This window comes from Convolutriloba macropyga, chromosome 12 (genome assembly GCF_964194025.1).
Source record: "Convolutriloba macropyga chromosome 12, txConMacr16.3, whole genome shotgun sequence".
NCBI lineage: Eukaryota > Metazoa > Xenacoelomorpha > Acoela > Convolutidae > Convolutriloba > Convolutriloba macropyga.
This window is the reverse complement of record NC_134479.1, coordinates 34,549,487-34,575,203: the sequence shown is the minus strand read 5'-3', so window position 1 is coordinate 34,575,203 and position 25,717 is coordinate 34,549,487. Positions and strand designations below refer to the sequence as shown.

At 34.2% G+C, this 25,717-nt stretch overlaps 1 protein-coding gene across 1 annotated transcript in view; it reads right to left on the bottom strand.

Annotated features, from left to right (window-relative positions):
• LOC142350476 (uncharacterized) overlaps positions 1–25,493 on the bottom strand; it is a 101,284-nt gene extending 75,791 nt beyond the window's left edge. Inside the window, exons 1-3 of the mRNA XM_075402327.1 lie at positions 25,367–25,493; positions 25,092–25,280; positions 2,151–2,325 (exon numbers count right to left, since the gene is read on the bottom strand). Of these exons, the coding sequence (XP_075258442.1) occupies positions 2,151–2,325; positions 25,092–25,280; positions 25,367–25,493 (491 nt within the window). The remainder of the gene's footprint in view (positions 1–2,150; positions 2,326–25,091; positions 25,281–25,366) is intronic.
• Between the last annotated feature and the right edge of the window lie 224 nt (positions 25,494–25,717).

Genomic DNA, 25,717 nt, shown 5'->3' with positions numbered 1-25,717 from the left:
TAGGAAATCTTGGGTAAAACGATGAACTTTGCAGCATGTTGAAAATTAGGTCGGTTTTCCCTGAACCACTCGGGCCTACAACTGCCATGAAGATTCTATCGTTTGTAAGAATAACTTTATTCATAGTTTGGGATTTGGCAAAATATAACCAACTAGACTCAAAAGCAGTGCAATCCAAATTGACTTCTCCTCACAACTTTCTGATATCAAGAATAGCATGGCGAAACAAAGACTGATCATGAGCACTATAATACTCACTTGAACAAAGAATATGATCTCTGATCGAGGGACTATGGTGTTGGAACAGCACCGCCATGGTGGTCTCTCTCGGTTTCCATCATCGAAAACCAAGTTTGTAATACCCCCATCAATTTCATCTCTTACAACTCGGTTTGTCATTTTTCAAATCAATACTAGGCTAGTGTTTTGAAACGTGTAAAACGGTAAAATAACTAAATTTTCTGAATTGGCTTCCTATTGTAGCTCGAATGTGATTGGTTGCTTTAGAATACTTTACATGTAATCATCGCGCGCAAAGCACTTTGAAGCTAATAAAATATTAGGGGACATTTTTCATAGTTTGAAATTCCAAAATGCCTCCATCTGTAGTTCGAAGACAGAATATATACATGTTTACGGGAAAGTACATATTTACTGCATATGTACCCATCTCTCTCGCAAATTTACTATATATGTACCTACAACCAATTTAATATGTAAAGTAAGCGTACATAACGGGTCCAGAATATATACAAATATAACCTCATAGATTTTATACACCTTTGGTCCAATGGTACAAGATCCGCTTCCCACGCACTAGATCCGGGTTCGAATCCCACTGGGGCGAAAATCCTTTTGCAAGTGACCCCCCCCCCCTGTATGTTCCCCTAGTCACTATTATCTACTACTCATAGTAACATAGTAAATCAGCGCTGAATCATAGTATTTCTCAGTCTGTATTTTTACTATGAACATATTATGATCATGTCACTTTTTACTATGAAAAGTCTATGATAATTCAGACAAAAAACGAAGTCTGTATACAGACTCGATGCACTGGGGAACGTTAGTATCCTTCACATAAAGTGGTACATTGAGTGAAACAGAAGAACAAAAGTCCTTAATCAGCAGAAACAAAACAAACATAACATGGCAACAAATCACTTAAATTAAAACCATCATGAATTTTCCTTATATTTTTTAAATGAGTGATTTGATTGATATAGATTTGAATGATACGGTTTTTACACGAATGAATGTAAGCGTTTAACCTTTAGTTATAATCGTAACAACAAGCTGCCCAAAGAACGTAGTCGCTAGGAGATGATACTTTGCTAACCTTTACACACATGAAAGTAAAAAACAAAAATCTATTTACAATGTATTCGAGTGAGCAACAATCTTTGCCTTTTCGTTTTCTTCTTGTTGGCATTTTAGCCTTTGTTTCTCTAAATGGATAAACACTTGATTTACTGTAAAACACTCACGTACAAGTTTAAAAGTGCCAGATTACTGCAGTGTCACATTTTCGTCATGTCCAAGAAATAAATTCTTTTTTTTTCGTATATACAACACTAGCTTTTGAAACCCGCAAGTTCTAGTTTCAAGCACGGTTACGTTATTCTGCAGTTGTGTATGGAACTACAGGCACACAAAACGAGAGAACTAATAAAAAATAAATTGAAATTTTTGAAATTCCAAAATCTGCAATAACAATACACATTTTTAAAATTCTCTCCTCTTGTGTGCCATTATTGCCATATACACAATACTTTCAGTAGTCATGTAACCTCCTACGTAACCTCTCTTTTTTACAAAATGCAATTCCATTGCAGTTGATGCTCTCATCAACAGCAATAGAACTGCATTTTGTAAAAAAAGAAAGAAAATATTCCAAACAATCTATTAAACAAATATTTGCATGTTATGCTCCAGTGTAGTTTTCTTAAAATCCAGCAGAACCTTTTTTAAGTGTATAGTTAATCAGAAGAAGATGTATTCAATGGTTACAGGTGACAATATTTTCATCAGAACGGTCCTAATAAAAACTTCAGGTGACAGGTTTTTAATAAAAAATAATCATTTTTTCACCGACTAGCTTACAATATTGAATTCCCTGGATCAGCAAACAGAAGATCTTTGTAGCATACCTGGGCATTAGTTCCTCGTAACAGTAGCCATTTCCGTTTCTGAATGACAACTGACATCTCCGTTTTCCAGATCTAGTCAAACTGCTAGGGTCATCACTTGGCATCGCGTTCAACTTCTCTTCGAGGACTCGAATCAGAGTTCGAAGTGATACGTCATCAACCCAGTCATGAACAACTAGCGAAAGGGGGAAGTGTTTCGAATTCAATTTTAGGGATGAATAAAATCATTTTTTCCCAAATAAGATCCTCTAGAATAAAATCATTTTTTCCCAAAAAAATTGTTTGATCAGAAAATATTATAAAACAGCCAATGTTGTAGAACAAAAAAAATTAACTTATAAAACGAATGCCGATTTACAAATTCGCGATTTTCTACTACGGTTGCTTTCCTTGCATTCTCTAAGTGTTAGCAAAAACTGAATCTATGACTGGGCAACAAAAAAATAAAATCGAATTAGAAGCGTAGATTTTCAAATTAAAAAGATTTTTTTGATCTTCACTTTTTCCTAGGAGTTACTGAGGTTTAAAGTAATGTGAACGTGATACAAACTTCCGTTGTTCTGTTCACACTTTTCTGAATTTTTGCTTAAATTTTGATCATTTTTGGATGAATAGATTGAATCAAATGTTTTGGCAAAATTTTCAATTAAACTCAGCATTTTTTCTATTTTTTAATTAAAAAATGGCATCAAAGAGGCCAATTTGTTCCACTTTGTAGCAGTAGTTACAGAACTCAAAACTGCTCACACAATTTTCCTTAATTCAGAAATGGGCTGCTTCTAACTCCGGTGCCGAAGAAAGTTCCCCGGAAACAAAATTTTTGCAATCTTTCGCTAAGTCAAACCGATATTTATTAACATTATGTAGTTTATTTCTGGTATAATATTTTCGTTTGCCAAAACAGCTTTCAAGCAATTTTTAGATTAATTGAGGTTTTACGCAGCTGCGCAGCGATAGCAAGTCCAGTTTTGGTCTCATCATTGATTTTTGAAATAAAAAAAGATTCTGATTGTATTTTGAGTCTGTCGGTATTGAAATATTCTTTGCATTTTTTTCATACCAGTTAAAAATAAGTCTTTTCCATTCAAAAGTTCAATTAATAAAAGGTCCCTTTATGTTTCAATAAGGCTCAGTGAAACAATATCGTGTCTCATGAGTAAAGTTCAATGTTTTATGGCTCCGACGAATTGTTTTCATAAACTTTTACTTAATTCTTGAGTTTAGCGAGCACTTTATGCTCTTTTTGTTTTCTTATGACAGAGTCTAATTAATTAATTGACTCAGTAAAAATCGAAGCAGCTATTTAAAAAACTATCTAATAATTTTAGCTGACACATGGTTTTTTGCTAATATAACTCAATAAGTATCCAAAATTCATTTTTTGTTTTTGATATAATGACTTTTTGGTCAAATAAGCTATATCAGTAAAATTTTTGACATCCTTGTTATGGAGAAGCAGCAAGAGCAGGAACAGTTTTGGTCTAGTTGGGGAACTTTATAGTTCAGAAATTAATCGAATAGTAATGGGGACCTGTACAAAATTTTTGAATTATTTTTGCCTTTTTTAATGTTAGTTACTGACCTGAATGATTTCGTCAAATCTCAATTATAGAAAATTCAAATTTACTAGCCAAAGGAGGCCAAAGAACATAAATAAAATTTTCAGCGCACATCATATTATTTTTTGGCTTCAACACTATTTAAAAAATTTGATCGTAAAATTTTGAGTTCTGCTTGTATTCAGTGATAATGTGCAGTCGTTTAATTGAGTTTCAGTATGAAGTGCACAATTGTTTGTGTAAAAATAACTGAGCAGTAGCAATTTAAATTATTTACCATTTTTAAGTTGAAAGCATGCCATTTTAGGCTGTTATGCCTTATGGTTTTAATAAAATTTCTTTTAAACGAAAATAACGGTAAATTGAGATTTCCGAATTTCAATTTTATATATTTGACTTTTCAGCGTAGTCTCATCAACAAGAGAAATTGCATTCTTTTCAAGTGAACCATAATGTAGTCTTCAGTGCTGTTTTTTTATTTAAATAATGGTGTATTATCGCTGATACGAGTTTTCATAATTTTCAAAACATTTTCCGGTTTTTGAGGTTCAATTCTGCTGTCTTGATAGATCATCAGCTTAATGGCACATTAATGAAAAATACCACGTCAAGGGAAAAGACAAAAAGCGCAATTGATTGATTAAATGCAATATTCAGCACAAAGCATTGTGATGTTAAATGCTTCGACACCGTTTCCTCGTAAAATTGAATTTGGCCATATTTTCTTCTTTTGTAGCATTATGATATTCAGAATATTGACAGCTCTAAAATGTTTTGTTCGAAGGTATAATCGAAGCCAATGAAAGATTTCAGTTGACAACTTTTGCTTTCATGACTTTGAATTTAAGTGCTTTCAAAAAGTTTAAAGATATTTTCTTATTTTGCCCGTTTTGTTTTCTGTCTACTCGTTAATTATTACGAATAAAGAAAGGTCCCATATCATTTCGTTGCAATTTTATCTGATGCTATTTTGACCTTTTCATTATGTTTTTGTTAAGACAAAATAGATAGACATTGACTTTTGGTCGTAAGTAATGCTCGTTGTTTTATTTGATTTTATTGTTTTTCTTGTCTCTTACTCTCCCTATTGGCAGGTATCATTGGCCATCAAAAGAGTTATTGTTTCATCTGTATAGTGGTTAGATCTTAAAGCGAATTTTTAAATGGATACACCAATTACTTTTGAGCAATATATTTTTTTTGAGTTTTTATCCCTTCCTCATTTTGTGGACAATAAGTCAAAAACTTGGTTGAGCGGGGTCAGAACATTATGTGCGAACGCATATTACCGAGCCTTCTTGTTTTGTGCTTTATGTTTATGGGTACCTCTGACTGTTCCCGTTTTGCAAAACAGCAGGCAAAACGCAAAATATAAGTTTTATATGGTTTCTAACACGTTTCGCCATTTAACCCAAACAATACAAAAGAACAAAAAAACTTTGAAAAAACTTTTAAAACTTTTTGGTTTCTCTTCCGTTTGTCTACCCGACGTTGCTCTACGAACAACTCACCTATGCTTTTGGGTAATTTGTCATTATATAACAGTCGAAAACGGCCTTAAAGATCCCAAGCAGGAGGAAAAAGCGTTTTTACGTTTAGAAAGTGTTTTGACAAGTTTTCAATGAGCAACAAACTTTAACCCAGCAAATTTATTTTAAAAACTCTGTCAAATAGTAAGCAAGAGTTTAGTGCGGATAATTGCAAGTTTTTCCGCGATCATCTTCGAAATCGAAAATTGCGAAACGTACTAACGAATATTTGCATGTTTTATTGGCAATTTTATACTTTTAAATTTTACATCAGCAAGTTATTAAAGCTCACCTCCAATTTACCCAAAAAAATTTTCTGGAAAAGTGCTTAGGCGATCTTTACGTTTGATTGGTACGTTAGAAATTGGTACATTCAGTAGGTTCTTTGGCTTTGCTGGAAAAACTTTACTAGTAAGATTTTAGAGCACCTTAGATTGTTTTTATGATCAATCAAGCAATTCAAAATAAAATCTGACCATGAAAAAAATCGCAAGGTTGTAGCAAACATCTTTTATCGGAACACTTCCCCAATATATGAAGCGTTTCATTTGAGCCATTTCTGGGCAGAAAATGTTCATAATCTTGATAATAATCCTGACACTTGCAATAATCAACAGATAAGACAAAAACAGTAATAACTAGGGGGGTGAAAACTGAATATTGACACAGGTAAGTAAAGGTCGATAATCTCATTTATAATTGTGACGATTGATTTTATTCTGCAACAATAAATCAATTCAAAACGCGTTACTGATTTTTTTTTTCTGTTAGCGGTGGGATAATAAAATTTTTGACCGAAAAGGTAAAGTCGAAATTTTTCAGAAATCAAATTTCTTGTTAAACAAATCTGTTTACTATTCAATTTCTTTCAATGTGAAACTAATTAGTAATGAATAATAAAGGAGAAAATGGGAAAAATAAAAAGGGATTATTTTTAAGCCAAGCTGGCTGTAAATGAACAGGTTTTTTTTCTCAATTTTTTTCTCATGAATTAGATAAGTGAGAAATGTCAACCAAATTAGATCATCGATAAGTTACGGGTTTCTACCCCTTTAATTAAAAATGATTATAAGGTTGATTTTTGTTTCTATCTAAAGAAACAAGAGACAATATTCATCATCTCAAAGATAGTGCAGGAAATATAATTACACAAAAGCTAGAAATAATATCTATATTTCTATCAATTCTTTATGAAGACAAAAGTAACATACGTACAATTACTGAATAGTTATTGAGCGGAAAAAATAGCAAGCTGGTTCCGAAACAATAGTCCATAACGTGTGGTAATAATGAGTTAGAATAAGTTATAACTTTTGGTTATAATAGGTTAAACAACATCGCGATATAACAGGACACCATAACATCTTCAGTTAATCGGCTCAATTTTTTTCGTTTGCGATGTACCATAATATTGTTCAAATGTTAAAATAATTTTTGGGTTTTTTTTAATTTTTGGGTTTTCCAGACAAAAAAGGTCGAATAAGTATTCGAAATTTTAGATTAAAGTGGGGATTCGATCGAAGGAAAATCTAAGAATTTTGTTTAATCTTCGAAACGCCTCCAGCCATGACGCACAAGTGAACCAAACAGTAAAGATAACCGAAAATAAATCATTGCTCACTAAACCTAACTCCATATTATGATAACTTGGTTTTGCATTGTAGCGGAATTGCCCACGACCACACAACTCACCCCAAATCTTCTGTTTTATTTATACTGTGAGTTGAGCTGAACCTAAATAAAAGCTGACAATTAAATTGAGTTAAGCATCGAATAAACGTTGCCATATTTTCGGCTAAGTTAAGAATCACCAAAAATTCGTATAATTGAGCAAATTTAACTGCGGGCGGTGAGAGAGAACCAAACAGAGTGCTGAAAGTGATGCTAATCATAAGTGAAAGGTTCATTAAATCGAAACCAAAACTATCCGAATAATTATCCGAATAATAGTATTAAGTAGATATTTCTGATTTTCACTCCAAATCACCCCAGCTCGTTAGCAGTAAAGTTGCATCCACTTCAGAATTAACCCATGATCTGGTGAAATGAAACTGTGGGATAAACTTTTGAGGCTAATTTGGAGTCGGTTTATTGGCAGCAGTTAATGATAAGCAGTAATTTTTGTTCACACCTGAGTTTACCAAGCCTCCACTGAATCTAATTTCAATTTGAATGAAAGCCCCCTTTTTGAAATTTCCAGCGGTAGCCGGCACAATATCTCATTAGTGCTAATAAAATTAACCCCCTTAGGAAGGGTGTGGTTTAAAATAAGGCACCCTTCTCACCAATATTGGGCAAATCTTGCCCCAAAGTGGAAATTTTAACAAACTTTAGGGTGAAATATTTTCACTCAGAAATGTTTCAAAAACAGTACTGAGGTCGCTCAACCATAATAAGTTGGAAAGGAAAAGAAATGAAAGATAATAAATATTTTACAACAGTTCACAAGAAGCATGTCTGGTTTAATAAATAAAAACGGTCAGACTGGAATTTATGGAAAAACAATTTGACTGCAAATAACAAAGAGGCAGAACATAATAAAAATGAAAGACAGCATTCAAACGAAACGAAAAACAAAACATTAGTGATTTTAATTAAAAGTAAATTTAAAGTAGCTACAAACATGTGCGAAGTAAAATTAAATACTCTATGACAAAAAAGCATCGAAATTCGATTTCAGAGAAAGCGTTTACTTTTTGCTGCTTGAAAAATATTGCCCTATAATTAAGTACTGCGACCATGTCCAAAATTAAGGTAGAATTACAAACCTGTTTGCAAATTTGCGGTAAATAATGCATCAGTTTATAAATTTTTGCAAAGTTCTCAAAAATTTTATATTTCACAGTTGTTGTTTTTGGCAACTTATTGTGGAAAATTGTGCAAAATATCTTCAAAACTTTATAAACTTTGCAAATTTCCCATTATTTTGTGCTGTTTTTGGCAACTCATTAATTTACAAGAGTTTGAAATATGTTCTTATATCAATATTGTCATGTTTCTTCCAAATCGCTAAAGTGCTGTATGGAATATCGTATTTGCACTGCAATGATTTTAAGAGTTCATGTTTTCATTAAACAAGGATTTGTCTATCCCGTTAAAAGAATTGAAAAGGATTTTAAGTTCATCAATCATTCCTACTTTTCCATGGATAGTCACAATGCAATTTAATCTGCAGCTAATGGAGGCTTATTAGGAGCTGTTTTACATTGTCCATGTTATATGAGCATCCATAATTTAAGGCTTGAAACATTTACGCAGTCGTTCAACAATTACATGAACGAATTGCAAATAGTCGCTCTATACCGACAGACAAAGAATAACCATCATTTCTTGTACATATTAAAATTTAACAACTCCACCCCCCTTTCCACTAGAGGAACTAGTGGGAGCAATTATAGTTACGATTATCTAAGATCACTCATTTTAAAACGGACTTTTGGAAAAGATTTATTATTTTTTTTTAAAAAAATGATTTAGAATCCTAAAAGAGAACTTTAATTTTAGCTATCAGGGTTATCGTCGCCGCACCGCATTGTGAAATTTTTATGTCACCAACTTCTTAACGATGAACTCGATTTTGTTTTTGTTTTTTTTGGGGGGGGGGGGGGGGGTGGAGGGATTTGATTTGCCCAACTGATATATTTCTTGATGACATAATTCTGACCGATCAATATTTTTCGCGACGAAAGATAAGAATCGTATCATTAGAAAGCTCATAATGCTTTGTTTTTTTTAAGTTTTCCGACTTTTAGCTGAACTACAGATTTATCGTGGTTCACCTTTTTTGCAAAACTTTGGCCCAATTTTTTTGTGATTTCTGGTAGCTTGGAATTACAAATAAGCGTTTTTTGGTAAATTGCGGGATTTCAAACCAAAGTAATTGTAAAAGCTATTGGCAAGCATATTTTTCAAAAACTAGATGCTACTTTATTATTTTTCAGTTTTCGCGAGTTTAGACTTAAAATGCTACCCTTTATTGTTTCAATTCCAATTTTGGGAACTTGATAAGACGCCTTTGGCCGACTTTTTTGTGCAAGGAAATTAAAATGGTGTCGCTCAAAACTGAATCGATCTGTTAAAATACAGGTATAAAATTTTTCTTACTTTTTAACAAAAAAATGTTTGATCTTTTAAATATTTTTTAAACTTTCATTCAGATTAAAACTCATTTCACAAGATTTCATTAGTTGCGGTCAAGCAAGCCGATATGCAAGCAAGCAGAATTTTGAAAATGAGGTCAAGTAGGCCGAAAATTTTTGGGATATCCGTATTTTAAGTTGTCCCTGGCGGGCCGGTTAGCCGCTATAAACGGCCCGCGATTTCTGGATTACATCCCACAGCGGATGAGAGGCATGTCCATGGACAGCGGTCCGCTGAGGCCCGTAACCACTAAATTTCTAAAAATTGACGTATTTTTGTTTCTTTGGTGCATTGGAATACATTATGCACTATAATACTATGCCCAGAATTGTCTATAAGGGCTCACCATGTATTATTTCTGATAGATTACAAAACTATTACATAACTTTCGGCTTGCTTTTCTGTCGGCTTACGTTTACTTTGGCTCCCTTTTCATTCGCCCATTAGTGTATGTGTATGTACATGTGCGTGTTTGCGTTTTAGCGTCAGCTTGCCTTTGTGCGTTGCTATCAGAACGACAGAGAGATATGATCTCATAAACAAAATTGCGGAAATTAGTTAAATTCACTAAAAGGACTATATTCACTGCATCAGTAATTAGACTTCGCTTGGTTTCCAACAATTCAAAGAATTTGAAATTTCGATGTGCTCATTTTTAATGATATGGTAACAATTTCTTTCGAATTTTGTCAATAAACAGTGAAAAACGAACGATGAACACACCGACGTAACTGCCATTTCGTTTTCTGGAGTTCTTTTTTGCGCCAAAAAAACTTTTTTTCATACGTGATGTTGAAAATCTCGAAATGATTTCCACCTTTATTTTGGAATTACTTTTGTCAACTGCGGACACCTATTATTAACTGCACATACTTTCAGCGAAGCCTCAAAATTTTTGTTCCAATCACAACAAATTAGTTCAATTCTTTCAAACAAGTTTTTTTTCCTCTAGTATTTTTAGGTATTACTTTCTCATTAGTTTTCGAAACTACACGGCTAGGAAGTAACCGCACCTATTGCAAGGGGTTCTAAAAGTAATTTAATAGGCATTTAGTTTCCCTGTTTAGCCTTATATTTTAAATTTTAAAAGCAATAACACTTAAACTAAACAAAACAGTAACATATTCAGCAATTTCCAAGGACTATGATGCCAAATTTTTTCGTTTAGTCGCGAAAAGTCAGTAAAATATGCTTTTATTAGCTTATTATTCGATCCGTTTGCTATTTTTGGTTTCAGATTGTTGCTCCTATTGAATTAAGAACAAAAATTTTTAACAAAAGCAAAATTAGTTTCCTCACAAGACATTTTTCTCCGTAGATCAGTCTTGTTAAAATTTTTTGGCAATTTAACAAGCAGTTAAAAATCATTAGTTATCTCGGTTTCTTGTTTTCCTTCAAAATTCCGGTACCTTCCTGAATACGAGTTTTTTACTCGATTTAAAAACTTTGATTTTAAAGTCATTGATCTTAAAACTAAAAAGGTTGGATTGATGTTTTCAATATTCTCAATTTTGGTGCCACTCTTTATTAATACAAGTAGAGGAGATATTAGCTTTATCGTGAAATTTACTTGTTCAAGAATTTGGGTATTCACATTCTGAATTTCAATCTTGTGTATTCGCGTCCGCTTCGAAAAAATTTTTTCCGTTGGCAACCTTTCAAATTGAATCGATTCAATTTTACGAGCTGCTCTGCTATGCTCTTTTATTAGTTAACATAGATTCACTGAGTATTTTTACCGAATAGGGTCCAAAAAATTAACCAGTTTAGTCAATAGAGTCAAGATCAGAATTACTAAATCGAGATCAGTGTAAAAGAACTAGCTTCGTAACCTAATTCTACAATTTATGAAAGTAAATCGTGATTAACAAAACTTGCTTAAGCATTAGTCATCATTTTTTTCTAATTGACTTCAACTTGTTTCCGCCAAAGTTGTAACCGTAACTGCCATTTCGTTTTCTGGAGTTCTTTTTTGCGCCAAAAAAACTTTTTTTCATACGTGATGTTGAAAATCTCGAAATGATTTCCACCTTTATTTTGGAATTACTTTTGTCAACTGCGGACACCTATTATTAACTGCACATACTTTCAGCGAAGCCTCAAAATTTTTGTTCCAATCACAACAAATTAGTTCAATTCTTTCAAACAAGTTTTTTTTCCTCTAGTATTTTTAGGTATTACTTTCTCATTAGTTTTCGAAACTACACGGCTAGGAAGTAACCGCACCTGTTTTCGCAGCCGGAGAATTTTTTTTTAACCCGCACATTTTGAAGTTTGATTAAAGTTTATTGTTGCAGGTTTTGGGTTGGAAAAGATCCGTTGATTTGTATATCAAACAACAATTTGCTTAGTTAGTTATTTTGTCTCTCTTTCAAGATATTTTCATTTTAGTCGGATCCTTATTAACTAGTAACGACAATGTTGAATCTTCATCAATGTCTGACACTCACTAATCAATTTCGCACAAGATACAGGTCATTGTAAAACTTTTTGCAGTTTTCAGCCCAACTCTCGAAAAATTTCAGTCAAAAATTTCAGTTCAACTCCCATCCGTGAACATTCTCTGATTATATCATCTGAAAAAAATGCCTTTTCAAATTTATTAGGTGCATTTTTCTTTGAAACACCATTTCTCTTGCTGCATTTAAAGCGTACAGCAGCAGCGCGAACACTGTAACTTTTCAACAATTAATTTGCAAACCAATGCGTACCTTTGTTTTTAAGTCTAATAATGACCCACAGCTTTTTGGTTTTGTTTTGTCAACAACTTTTGCTAACGTTCGTTGAAATGCACTCAAACTACAATTTGTCTTTCTTAAGCGTCAGCATTTTAGTCGCTGCACTTTTAATTTAGGAATCTTCTCGAAACAAAAACAAATTCCATTCATCAATGACGTCTGCTGACATTTTTGAAAACGACTGAATTGAGCAAATATTTTTGTTTCATTATCAACAGGTGGTACAAATTTCGGAGGAAAAGAAACTGAAGACATTAGTGACAGCAGAATTTCAACGAATATTGTTTTTGATTTGATCTTGACATTCTGACACGTAATGGTTTGCTGAAAAAATAGTAACATGTTTGCATTAAGAAAAACAACTTTTTGTGAAAAATATACAAAACGTGCAAATGAAAACTAAATAGATATATTCCCAGGTTGAGGTGGCATCCGGAAGTGACCTCTGATCAGACCAAGTCCAAGGCACACGGTGTGTTCGCAGACCAAAATTACAGGGTCTGGGATTTGGTTCGAGCGTACAGTATGATCAGAGGTCACTTCGGTCTGGGGATGGTATGATCAGAGGTCACTTCGGTCTGGGGATGGTTTGATCAGAGGTCACTTTGGCCTGGGGATGGTATGATCAGAGGTCACTTCGGTGTGGGGATGGTATGATCAGAGGTCACTTCGGTCTGGGAATGGTATGATCAGAGGTTACTTTGGTCTGGGGATGGCATGATCAGAGGTCGCTTCGGCCTGGGGATGGTATGATCAGAGGTCCCTTTGGTCTGGGGATGGTATGATCAGAGACCATTGCGAGCGCAACTTTTTTCATTTTTGGTTTTTTTTTATTTTTTTTACCGGGAGATGTTGTCTCTGCCAAGGGGCCAAAAAAGCAGCATTCTTATCACAGACACATCTAGAGTCTGATGGCTTCAATCAGAACCAAAGGTTTCCAGCTGATAGAAATTGCCAGTCCTCTTAAAGGAAAAAAATGATAAACTGTAGAACACGACGATTTATATGGAAAGCTGTCTAAATTCATCCATAGTTTGAAATATGCCTTAATAATGTTAAACTAAATAAATTTTTTTTCAGCAGTTGGGTTTTTTCTTTAGCATTAATACTTTTAGAATGGTCTTTTCTTTAGATGAATTTAATATGCAAAAATCAATTTTTATGAAATGAATATATTATAACAGAATTCGTTAATAGTGAAATCCATTCACTGATCAGACTATTTCGAGCAAAATTGAGTCTGATCAGAGGTGATTTCGAGCCCACAATAGTCTAATCAGGAGTGATTTTGAGCGCACAATCGTATGGACGATGGTCTGGGTTTGGTCTGTGCCATGGTCGCACAATCGTCTGGACAATGGTCTGATTTTCATCTGATCAGAGGTTTTTTCCGCCTGGAAAGGTCTGATCAGAGACAGTTTCGAGCGCACTTCGAACGCACACGGTGTTTCGAGCGTACTTTAGTCTGATCATACTTTGGTCTGGGATGGTCTGATCAGAGGTTACTTTTGTCTAGCATGGTCTGATATGAGGTCACTTCCGGATGCTCAACCTGGGTTAAAATCATTGCAAAGCAAGATTTTAATAAAGGAAATAAAACAGACAAAATGGTGCAAAAATATTCATGGGGAAAAGGCAATCAATTTGTCAGGCTATTATTAAGCTTTTTAATAATGAGACTTCAATTCGGCATTGATAAAAAAGCAGAAAATTATCCGCAAAAGTTAGGAATGTTGCAGCTCGAATTCATTTTAAGTTTTGTCAACTCCATTAGGACTTGGCTTTGATTCTGGGAAAATTTACCAAATATTCCTATTTTTCCATGGTAAGATACTGAAAATGTACCTCAAAGACTTGAAAAATATACCAGGAACCCCCCCCCCCCTGTATTCAAGATATGATTGTGTTAGGATGAGATCCTGAATTTCACGGATGAGTCTGAGGTGAAACTAAGTTTCCATTCAAACCCCAGTAAGAGTAGGGTTCTCAAGTGAAACAAGACGTCTGCTTCGTAGGTTTCACCAAAATTTATGGGAAGCATAAGTTCTCGCCGACCTCTCGGACAGCAAAATATTTTGAAGTTTTAACAGCTCGTTTAATTTTTAAAAATCTCCGGCGAAGTTTGAACGTATTTGACTCCAGGCTTGCTACTGAACACTTTGTTTAAAAAAAACGAATAGATGCAATTCTACTGTTTGAGTTCAACGAGCTATTTATTTAGAAAAACCCTGATAAAAAATCAGAGTGGTTTGTAAGCATTCTTTCCCCAAACATTTCCGTTTTGTGGAAATAACTTAGCCACATATGACTTACCTCGATATAGTACGATTTGAAAACGCGTTTGAAAACGATAATGATCCACCCAATTAGCATTGTTGTTCTGATCTTAACCCGTAAAGTTACATGAGCGGAGTTCCTTCTGCCTCTAGAATTTTCCGCTATTTCTCTCAGTTGTACTTAAAATTTCTGGTTTCGACCTGGGAATCAACTTGCAAGTGTTATCCAACTCTTGGCCAAAACTTATAAAATTTGCATTTAGACTTGCCCAGCCTGAAAAATAAGAATAGACCCGCAGAATAGACTGGCAGCCTAGAAATCAGAATCAGAATAGACTTGCGGGATGCTCAAATTGGTGAGGGCTACTTTTTCAAGTGACTTCACTTGTAGCAAATTAGGTAAAAAAAATTTGAGTTTAAGTTAATTTCAGATTCATTTCAAGTATCCAGAACTGAAGTTCACCTGAGCCTAAAATAACTCGGTAAAGAACTCAGGTTTGTTCTGAACAGTAATTTTGTTCATTTGATTTTCTTAGCGTTCAACTTGTTAAGCTCATTCCATAATTTTTAGCATGCTGAATTTTTTTTCTACGAATTTATTTCATTCGCCGAATTCTTCTACGAATTCGGATCTGAGAATTTTCATGAGATTTTAAATAAACTCTGTAACAAAAGTTTTCCGCAATTATTCCGATGAACCAAAACATAGGAACGAAAACAAGTAAAGATGGGGTAGACCCTTTTCATTACAACTGCATAAAAAACTTTAATCTGAAAATTAGTGAGAGGACCTCTCGATTTGGACAATATTTTTTCAATAATTTTTCGCAGTTCGTGCGTGATAGTAGGCATTACAAAGGTTTCACTCACGTTTATGTTTTGTTCAAAAATTGCAATAAACCTCGTAAAGTTATTGATCGTGAAGTTACTGATTGAATTTTGCAGAAAAAGCAATAAAAATTTTGCAGTGAAATAATACATTAATAAATGACCTCCGTAAACTCGAATCCACTAATCTAATTGGGCGTGACTTAAAATTACTCCCCATGGGCTAACTTTGTTTATCCTATTTTTTATAGTTTTCAATTTGATCAGCTGCAAAAAGAAAAAATGTGTGCGCAAATCAAATTTTGTACAGTCGTAAATACTGTTACCATGGGTGGAACGATATAAAAGCAAGACTTTAGTGCCTATGATAAGCATGCAATGCAGTAGACTTTGAAACTTTTGTTCAATTCGACTTTGGTTAATTTAGAAAAAAAGGGGAAAATACATTTAAATTTAAAGAATCAGTGTTCGGCTCGCAATTTGTCTGTCGGTATATTTGGAAAAAATTATAATAAATTGTACTGATGAATACTAAATTGCAGTATAATAAATATAGTATGAATGTATATAACTTTAATAGTAAAATTGTATTATGATAATTTTTATTGTATAATAAATTGTATTGCTCTAGTATGATCATTATGTAGTTACAACAAAAAAACGCCAAGGTAAACGGAACAAGATTAAAACAGCAAAAATTGTAAACTTTAGAAAAATCTATTGCCAGTAATTTGGAGAGTTCTGAAAGAAATATTTCCTAAAAAAGTGAAAAAAGGTTTTTACATCTGTAACTTCATCTATCCGACTTTATATTGTACATATTGTACAGAAAAACTGTACTGTACTCGCCAGTCCAATCTCTCAGTAGATTATACAAACAAAAATTGGTAATCGGTAATCAGATTAAGAAAACCCGCACTTCAACAATGAGAACTAAAAGGTTGTTAACGGGGGGGGGGCATCAGTAAGCATGGACCACATAAATTGGTACAGAAAAAAGAAGCAACATTGTCTACAGTACGCTCTGTCTGACAAAATTTAATGTTCTAGAGAAATCATAATAAATCTTGAGATCATGATTAGCTGTATACTCGCCGCTTAAAGGGGAGTATACAAAGAGAGTTTAGCTTTGATGTTCTAAAGATAAGAGGAAAGGAATTTAAAATTTTATTATAAAAACAGTTGGGGTGGTACAATATAAATAAGGATTTAGGCAAAATTGATATCGTATGTTAGAACTATTTAACAACCAACAACAACTGTTGGTAACTTCAACGAGAACAACTGGTTAACAACTGTTTAGCAACTGCTTGGTGACAACTATAAAACTGAGCGATTGAAGAACGGAATATCAACTACTAACTGAACTGATTGATATAAAAATGTGCTTCCTATATATAGTCAGTAATGTGGGAATTAATTTCCCATTTAAAAAGTGGGATAAAACATCCCTTTTTCGTTTTGGGACAAAAGTTCCCATTTTCAGTACATCCAACCGGCGACGGATATACAAGGTTAGATAGAAATTTATATATAAAAATTTACAACCGTGTTTATAAATAAAATAAAGAGTAAGAGTTATTAGTTTTGGTTTCCTTCGAGTTCATTTATTTTGTTTTGCAGAAACTTAATTCGATTCATCAGGTTTGCGTTCTTCTTCTTCTCTCGCAAAAAAATTTGCTCGAGTTCCCAGTGTGTATGTATTTCTTTCATTGTTGAGGTCCGCTGTTATAAACTGGTAAGGGACTGTTAAATTCTGTCTGTCGAGTGCTATATTCTTTAGGCGATATGTCTTTAATTTCGAGTTATAAGACTGAATCTTATAAATGTTTCCCTCAGGTAATGCTCTGTATTGTAGGCCCCAGTTGAAGTTTGGGTGTCCTCTGAATTGCCTATTTCTTGTTCTTTCTTCATTGAATTTCTGCCCCTCTAGTCTTTGACTCATGCTGAGGATTCGTGGTTGGATAAGGCAAATTGTAGCTGTGGGCTTCAAATGTGTAGCCATCGGAGCAATCGTTACTTCTGTCATATCGATTTTTTTCCTCCTCTCCCGGTATTGATGTTTTGCATACTTTTTCCTGGTGTATTTTGTACTGGTTGTTGCTCTGGTGGTTCTTGTTGCTGGCCCATTAGTTCCTCGAAGGTATCTGGGAGAATCTCCATTTTCTTCTATTGCACTATTATTTTCATTTCTCTCATTTCTAATTGCACTATATAATGGGTGCGGAAAATGTGGATATAGATTAAAGTGAGTTTCTTTCATTTCAGTTACTAAATGCTCAGCATCATCTGGCTGTTTCTCATTGGTTGTCTCCTTTTTAATGATAGAAGTCATAACAGAAGTGAACAGAATATTGTAAGTGGCAAATAAGATGATTTTGCCAAAATTAACAGAAGCTCCAGTTATTTTATGTATCTGTAGGGCTTTTATAATTGTTACAACAATTTGGATAATAAACTTCAAGAAAAGAAAAGCGGCAAAATAAATTCCGCATTGCTCCAATATAAACTGTGTATAACCGAACTTTTCTATATAGCGGTTATCAAAGAAGTTAGGAGAAATAAAAGAGTCTAAGTAGACTGTTCTCAAAGAATAGTTAAGATAAGGTCTATCCTCACTTTTAAAATTATCTTGTGAAACAACAAGTTCTTTAGAGAAAGTTTGTGTAGCATTTTTCATTTCGTTGATGAATTTAATTCCGCGCCAAAATTTCTTTAATTCTTCATCAGTAAATAAATATATTTCATCGCTGTCCTGGAATTTGTATTTGGTTAATCTTTGTGGAGCAGTATTAGGCTCAAAAAAAGAGGGTCCTTTGACTCTAGTTATACCTGGTGTTAATTCAACCCAGGAGTTATCATCTTCAATATCTAATTGAAATAAATTATCGTGTTTATCTACACACGATCGTTCTTCAGCGCTAGTGTATGTCTTCCTAGTAATAGGATCAAAGAAATGTATTTTATTTAGATACATTATTGGAATTCTATTATAACATTTGTCCATTATTTGTAATGGTGAAAAATATTGTGGGCAATGATATAGCCATGCAACATTATCGTTTGTCTCTAAGAACATTGAGCGATTATTTGTTAGTAAGAATCCAGCCGTTCGTGGATTACTATGTGAATAGACTAGATTTGTTCTTTTGATAGCACGTTCTAATTCACAATCAGTTTTTATTATTTGTAAATCTAAAAGTTGTAGTCTTCTTATATTAGTGTATTCATAATAATCAAATTTCGTTCCCATATGGGCTTCATAAATTATTCCTGATTCCAAATCAACACTTGGTTCTCCATCTCTGTATGAAGTCCGTTTTAAGAGAAAATTGCGTTTTGTGCCATTTATAATAGTATTTTTTACAACATTTGAAATTGTTTTCTTTGCTTTTCCTGTATCCATATCGAATCCTCCTTCGTAATATAAGTATAAAGAGCTATAAGGAGTAGGATAGACTATTTTGTTTGAGTCACAAATTGACTGTGGATTATTATAAATCTGAAAAATGAAAGTATTTCGTGGCCCTTTAAATTGTTGCGCACGTCTAAAAACAGCTTCTGTTGTTTCAGGCTCAGTTTCATATTCTCTTACTATATAATATTTTCTGTCCATGTTTATCATTTTTACTGGAGCTGTGTGTAATTCTTCTATTATACAATTTTCTCTATTTTCCCATGTATATGCATATGGATCAATTGATCCACTATCACAGCGATTTTTGTTTAGGCTACAAGGCAGGGGAATATTATAGTGATTCTTCACCGTTCCATCTTCTAAATTTACTAGTAATTTAATATCTTGCATATATGACTCGTAAGTATCGTGATAGATCCATCCTGTTTCTGTGCATTCATTACTGTATTTATCACTAATGTCGCCTTTATTTATTACTGTTTGTTTCCTTACATTTTTAGTAAATAGAACTTTGTGAGTGTTAATAGTTGCAGAGCCTGTTTTCTTAGCTTCGAGACATTGCTCGGCAGTTAATTTAATATCGGAGCTAATAGTTGCTTGTGTAGCGGATAATCCATTATCGTCAAAAGTATCACAATACCACTTTAGGCGTTGATACGTAGCTTTACACATAGTGGCTTCTAATTTAGTCTTATAATTGCGCTGCATAATAGTAGCGGTTGCCTCACTTACTTCAATTTTCTCGGTCTCGATATCACACGGAGCTATTTTGTTTAACGAATACATTTTATTAGAATCCATCTTAGAGCAATCGAAGTGTCCTACTTTTACTTTCATTAGAGTGTTTTTAAATTCGGAGTCTGCGTTCGCTCCATTAATTGAGAGTAGTGCGGAAATTATTAGAGGTACAATTACAAGTACTCTCATATTGAAAGGATAGAAATTTGCTAACAGTGAACAGAGAAGAATTATAAATTTACTTACTTCAATTATTTCGTCCAACACTTCTGGATCGGGCTCGGGGAACTGAAAGCTGGTTAGCTCAACTGTTTCTTGCTCTGAATTCATCCTAATATTCAATTATGTTAGTGAAGGTATGAATGCTTGAAGGGATTTTATATTCAAAGTTGAATTTTAAAACAGCGAATAGACTTGATGTGTCTTTCACTAGAAAAGTTTCTGTGGTTAAATCGGAAAAGAGGAAAGTAGCGTGAATAACGCTTAAATCGGTAGCAGGAAAGAAAGTGCATTTCAATTTGGCTAGTTTGCCGTTGATTCCAATAAGCATTTAGTCGTTGATAGAGAAATGAAGAAAGAAGAATGATTTTTGGTGTTTTTACTTCCCTATTTATAGTGTAGAAAACGGGCTGTTTCATCTCAATTTTAGAAATATGTCTCGAATATTCCCATTTTTAGTGACGGTTTCTTTTTTTATTGGCTGGGAAGATATTCCCATTTTTTAAACCAGTTTGTGCAATTTCATTGGTTTTCATAGTTTGGGAATATTTATCCCATTTTTCTATTCAAGTTTTCTTTTTTATTGGTTTTTAGAATTGGAATTTTTATTCTCCTTTTATTTATAAATGCTAGAATTTGATTGGCTAATAATAAAATCATTTTGTTCGGTAGTGTTTTTTGCGTGTACCAAAATTTTTATTTCTTTTTATCCTTTAAAGCGTCCCATGGAATAGGATCATTAATTAACTTTGTAGCAACTGCTTGTCTGCCTGACCTTCTGGGTTCAGTAGGATATAATTTTTCATTTACTGATTTATTAGCAAGTGGGGTTGTAGGCTGTGTAGTAATGATTTGTGAACTACTCTGAAAGTTAAAAGGACTTATATCATGTGCTAATGGTTGGGGAGAATGAGGTGTTTGTGGATAGCTAAGAGGTCCTCTTGGATATGGGGTAGATATATGCTGTGGCCTAAATGACTTACTACGCGAAGTAAATTGCTGTTGTGTATTAAATAATGTTCGGAGTCCTAATGTGTCAATGCCGGAATCAATCGGAGGGTTATTGCTACTACATCCAGTAGTAGTACTAGTAGAAGTAGTAGTAGTAGTGGGTCTACTATTTGGGGGTTGCGGCCGCGTTTCAACATTGTTGAATACTGGCCATGGCATATAGTGCATATTATTACCAGGTTGAGTAGTGTTAAATTTGTCTATGTAATGCCTGTTATAGTTATCATAAAATTGTTCGGGTTCAGCATATACAGTAGTATAATCGGCAAAGAAGGGTTGTATTTCTCTTTCCTTCGGAAAATATTCTACTATGTGATTTCTATGCACTACTCTTTTTTTGTTGTGTCTCGTCTCCTTGTATTTCATATGTTGTATTAGTTATATGTTTTGTAACAGTATATGGACCGCACCGAAGTGATTGTAGCTTCTTAGATATAAATAAGCTTTTAGAATGATTCTCTAGTAGGACTTTGCTTCCAATGCTGATTGGTCGTCCGAGCTTAAATCTATTCCTATATTCATGGGCTTTATTTGTAACTTGACGACAACGAGTATAAGTATTACAATATATGTTCTTAAAGTCTGTTTCACGTTGTAGAACAGTATTGGATAATCTATTTTGTAGTAGATTATCTACCTTTTCGTTTTTACACGAATTTTTACAATGTGTATGTGACGCTAAGTCCTGACAATATTGAGATATACAATTCTTCTTATTATCCCGCAGCAATCCTAGTTTAAGTGAAATAGGTATTTGTGGCTTTATTCCGAATATAATCTCGTACGGCGTGTAGCCAGTACTATAATTCACTGCTGTATTATGCGCAAATGCAAATTTGTCAACGAGTTTTGCCCAATTATTTCCAGTAGTATTTAGAAAGCGCCTAAGGTAGTTTATAAGGTGCTTATTTTGGATTCCAATTTTCCCATTAGTCCAAGGGGAATATGCCGTTCGTGGCCTCAGTGAAATTCCAAGCTCAAAGGTCCAGTTTACATAATCACTACTCAGAAAAGCAGTACCGTTATCATGTACCATGTGCTGAGGTATTCCGAAGCTAGTTATAAATTTCTCCATTTGTTTTATAGTCTCGTCAGAATTAGCGAAATTAACAGCATATACTTGTGCATATCTAGAGAATGAATCTACAACTACAAGGCAGTAGTGCTTGCCATTACTAGAAGGCCGAAAAGGTCCTTTATGGCCGATATGTATAGTATGGAAGGGAGTTGTCTCCAATTTGCCCCATTGCTGTAAGGGTGCTTCGTTTAAATCGTGTCTTTTACTTTTGTGTTTTTGACAATCTGAACAATCGTGGATTAACATCGTAACCCATTTATACATTTCAGGCCAGTAAAACAATCTGGATATATTGTTTAGTGTACTAGCATCGCCACGGTGGCTACTCATAGGGTTACTATGTGCTAGCTCGAAGCACTTTAGAAAAAGTGAGATAGGAATACATATCTTTAGTTCGAACGAACCATTCTCATTAGGTTTATTGTAACATAGTAGTTTAAAACTCTCATCTAGTAGTAGTAACTTATATATACTCTTGTAAGCTTTTAATGCTTTACATTGTCGAGTCATATAATAGTGTTCAGGTTCGTTGCCTGATTCTATCCATTTCCGTACTATGTGTAATACAGGGTCTTTATTTTGTTCTTGTAGTATAGTGTCAATATCTAGTTGTGCCTTTTTAGCAAACTCAGTTAACTTCGTTAGCAAATCAGAGCAATCTGATTTGACATTCTCATTATGTACTGCTGTTGATTCTATGATATTATAAATCTTTGTACGCTCTTTGTAGATTTCTTTTGCCTTCTCTAATGCATGTATTAATGTTGAATCAACTAGATTATCTATGACGTCACTAAAATCGGCGTCATTATATCTTGAGTCGTCCAATTCTACATATTTTACTTCTTCTAGTATTTCACTATATGTATTATCCAATTGTTTACTATCTGTGAGCTTAACTATTTGATTTATATTTTTGCCAAATTTAAAATAGTCGGCTACATTATGTATAGCATTACAAGAGTCTGTAAATCCTTCGGGTGCATCAGAAATACTAAGATCATTATCTGATATATTCATTACTTTTCTTGTTCCACCTTGTGCTAGTGCTAGTATAGGATAAGAATCGTTAGACGAGTTTGTTTTATCCTCTTTGTGTAACACAGAGTAGAGACTGGCTTTAAATCCGAAGTGTAGAAATTTATATTTTTAGGTAATGTTTTATGTTCAATCTGAAATTTCTTTGCTTCCTCTATGGGGACTTGTCTACTCAGTAAATCAGGAAAGGCTAAATTCTTGTCTTCGGTGTATATAATTTTTAAGTTCTGAAATTTAGTTGGGACGACTTGATATTTGAAAAAGCTATGCGAAAGTTGTCTGCGCCTAGACCATAAAAACAGTATTGGCCTGTGATCGCAAAAGAAATATATAGGAAATGGGGATCCTATTAAATAGAGTTCGTACGTTTGTAGTGCGGATATTATTCCGCATAGTTCTCTATGCTGTGGGGACATTTTCTGTTCAGCTTTGTTGAATACTTTAGAGTTCGCTGATACAATTCTCTTTCAGGGAATTGTTGTATAAGTATACAACAAGTGCCTAAGTTAGACGAGTCAGCATGTATATGAAAGAGGTAGTTCGCATTTGGAATGGCTAGGGATATATCATGTGCGAACTTTTTTTTAGTATATTGAATGCTTTCTCGTGTTCTTCTCATTTAAAATTTACATCGCCTCTTGTTAAATCGTACAAAGGCTCAGCATGTATATGAAAATTTGTCACATAATTTGAGTAGAATCCCATTGCTCCTAATACGCTAAGAACGTCAGTTTTTGATTCTGGGGTCTTTAAATTTCTAATGTCGTCAATACGCGATATTACTGGAGAAAGTGTATTCTCTGATATAACGTGTCCGAGAAATTTTACTTTTCGTAAAAAGAACATTGTTTTATCCGGTGCGGCTTTAAAGTTAGTCTTTCTTAATAGAGTATGATATTCTTTTATTATATTGAACATTTCCTCTTTAGTATTAGATTGTAGTAGTGTATCGTCAATATATTTGATAGCTTTCTTTTCTTTTATAAGAGGTCCGAATGCATAGCGCATTAATTTACTAAAGAAGTTGGGTAGTGGCTTTAATCCGTAGAAGCCGACTTGATAAGTATACTGTCTTCCTCCTATTATAAATCCTGTTAATTTTTGTGTTTCGGGCGTTAGCGGCACTTGATGATAAGCACAAGAAAGATCGCTGCTTGTAAAATATGAATCATTTACTCGTGTTATTAGAACTTGTAGTGGTTCTAACGGCCAACTTGAATTGCTAGTGTCAGTAATAGAATTTAGATAGCGAGCATCTATTACTAGTTTGACGTAATCCTTCTTGGGGAGGATTATGATTGGGTTAACGAACCAGCTATTCATATCGTCATGTTCATCTAGCTCTCTTATGATGCCTGCTTGTATTAACTCGTCCATCAGTAATTCGAGTTTATCCCTTAAATGGAAAGGTACTTTACTAGGTCTTTGCTTTTTTATTAGGGGTGCATTTTTTAGGAATTCTGCATTTTTTATTAGGGGTGTGATATCCCCAACTGTAGAGACACTCTCTCGCGCCGCAATTCCACCTCAAGTTTGTATACTGGATTCGAGGTGTGAATCCAAGCTTTGGTTAATTCGTGTGATTACCTCTTTTAGATTTACTTAGCAATCGTGGCGCGATTGCACATGAAATTTTTGAGTACGGAATTCCTTGTCGAATCCACTCAGGTTGTTTTATGGTAGGAAAACAGAAAAGATTGAGAACAACTGAATTCGATAATAAGATTCAAGAGAATGAATAAATAGTCAAAAGTGGGGGATGTGAACAATCTGAAATATTGACTTTTTAGTCGGCGGTAAATTACTTGTAGGTGAACTAAGACTTATAGCCTGACAAGGGCGAATATAAAATAATTTAGTAAAAATTAATAAACATGGACTTATTATGGTACAACCGTACCACATATCCTTGGCTCGAGCAAAATTTTAAACTGTAACAGTGTAAAATTTATGATAATATTAACATATGTACTGGTTATTATAAATAATAAGAAATGTGAGCAACAACAGATAAGTGACGAAGGAACAGTGGAAAGGAGGTTCAAATGCAGGAGAAAACTAAATCAATGCAAACTTTCAACATTTACGGTAAAATATATGCATGCAATATAAATTAAGACACAATCGCGATGCAAATCCCGCAAAATTAATAACGTAGAGGATATGGTTACATGAGCAACATCAATTTTAACTAAAGTATATTTAACACGAACACGGTTAGTTAGCGAACATAAGCACGAAATGAATGGAAAAGTTATACGAATCCATATTTAAATGAACAATTACAGAATTGAAATTTGAACAATTTAACAAATTTAGTCTAAAAGTTTTAACTCAAATTTGGTTTTCTGCGTCAAAGACGCTCATACTGATTTCTCTTGCATAGTCCTCATATTCGTAGCTCTCAGGAGACCATGTTCCCACTGGAGGAGGTGCAGGAGGGCTCACTACTCGCAGCTCGTAATATGTATCAGGAACAGGGGGCTGTGCTGCTTCTTCCTGAATGATGGTCTCTATAACTGGATTCGTTGGTTTTTGTTTCTTAGAAACAGGAGCGGCTGAATCGTCACTTATTGAGCACACCGAACTCTCAAATCCGAAGTAATCTGGAGCGCGGCGAGTAGGTTTATTCGAGAGGTTGAACGGGAAGCAACAGATGATGTCACTGAAGAGGCAGCAAAAGACGAGGCATTGGATGTGTTCAAAGTTGCGGACGTATTTCGAGAACGCTTTCCTCCAGCTTGGGGCTTTCTAGGTTTTCGAGACGCCATTGCCTTGGAGATGTTGCTATTTGCTGAGGAGACTCCCGATGCTTCATCGGATTGGGTTGGTCGATGGCGGATTTTAATCTCTCCGCGAAATTTCTTCTTAATTCTTTTGTATGTTGAGAAATCTTCTCCTCCGTGTTTTTCTCATATGGAATATGGAAGGGGTCGCCGTTTGGCGTATTCCCAAAGATCTGTATTTCGTTCGGCGCGGGTGCCGAATTCGGCAA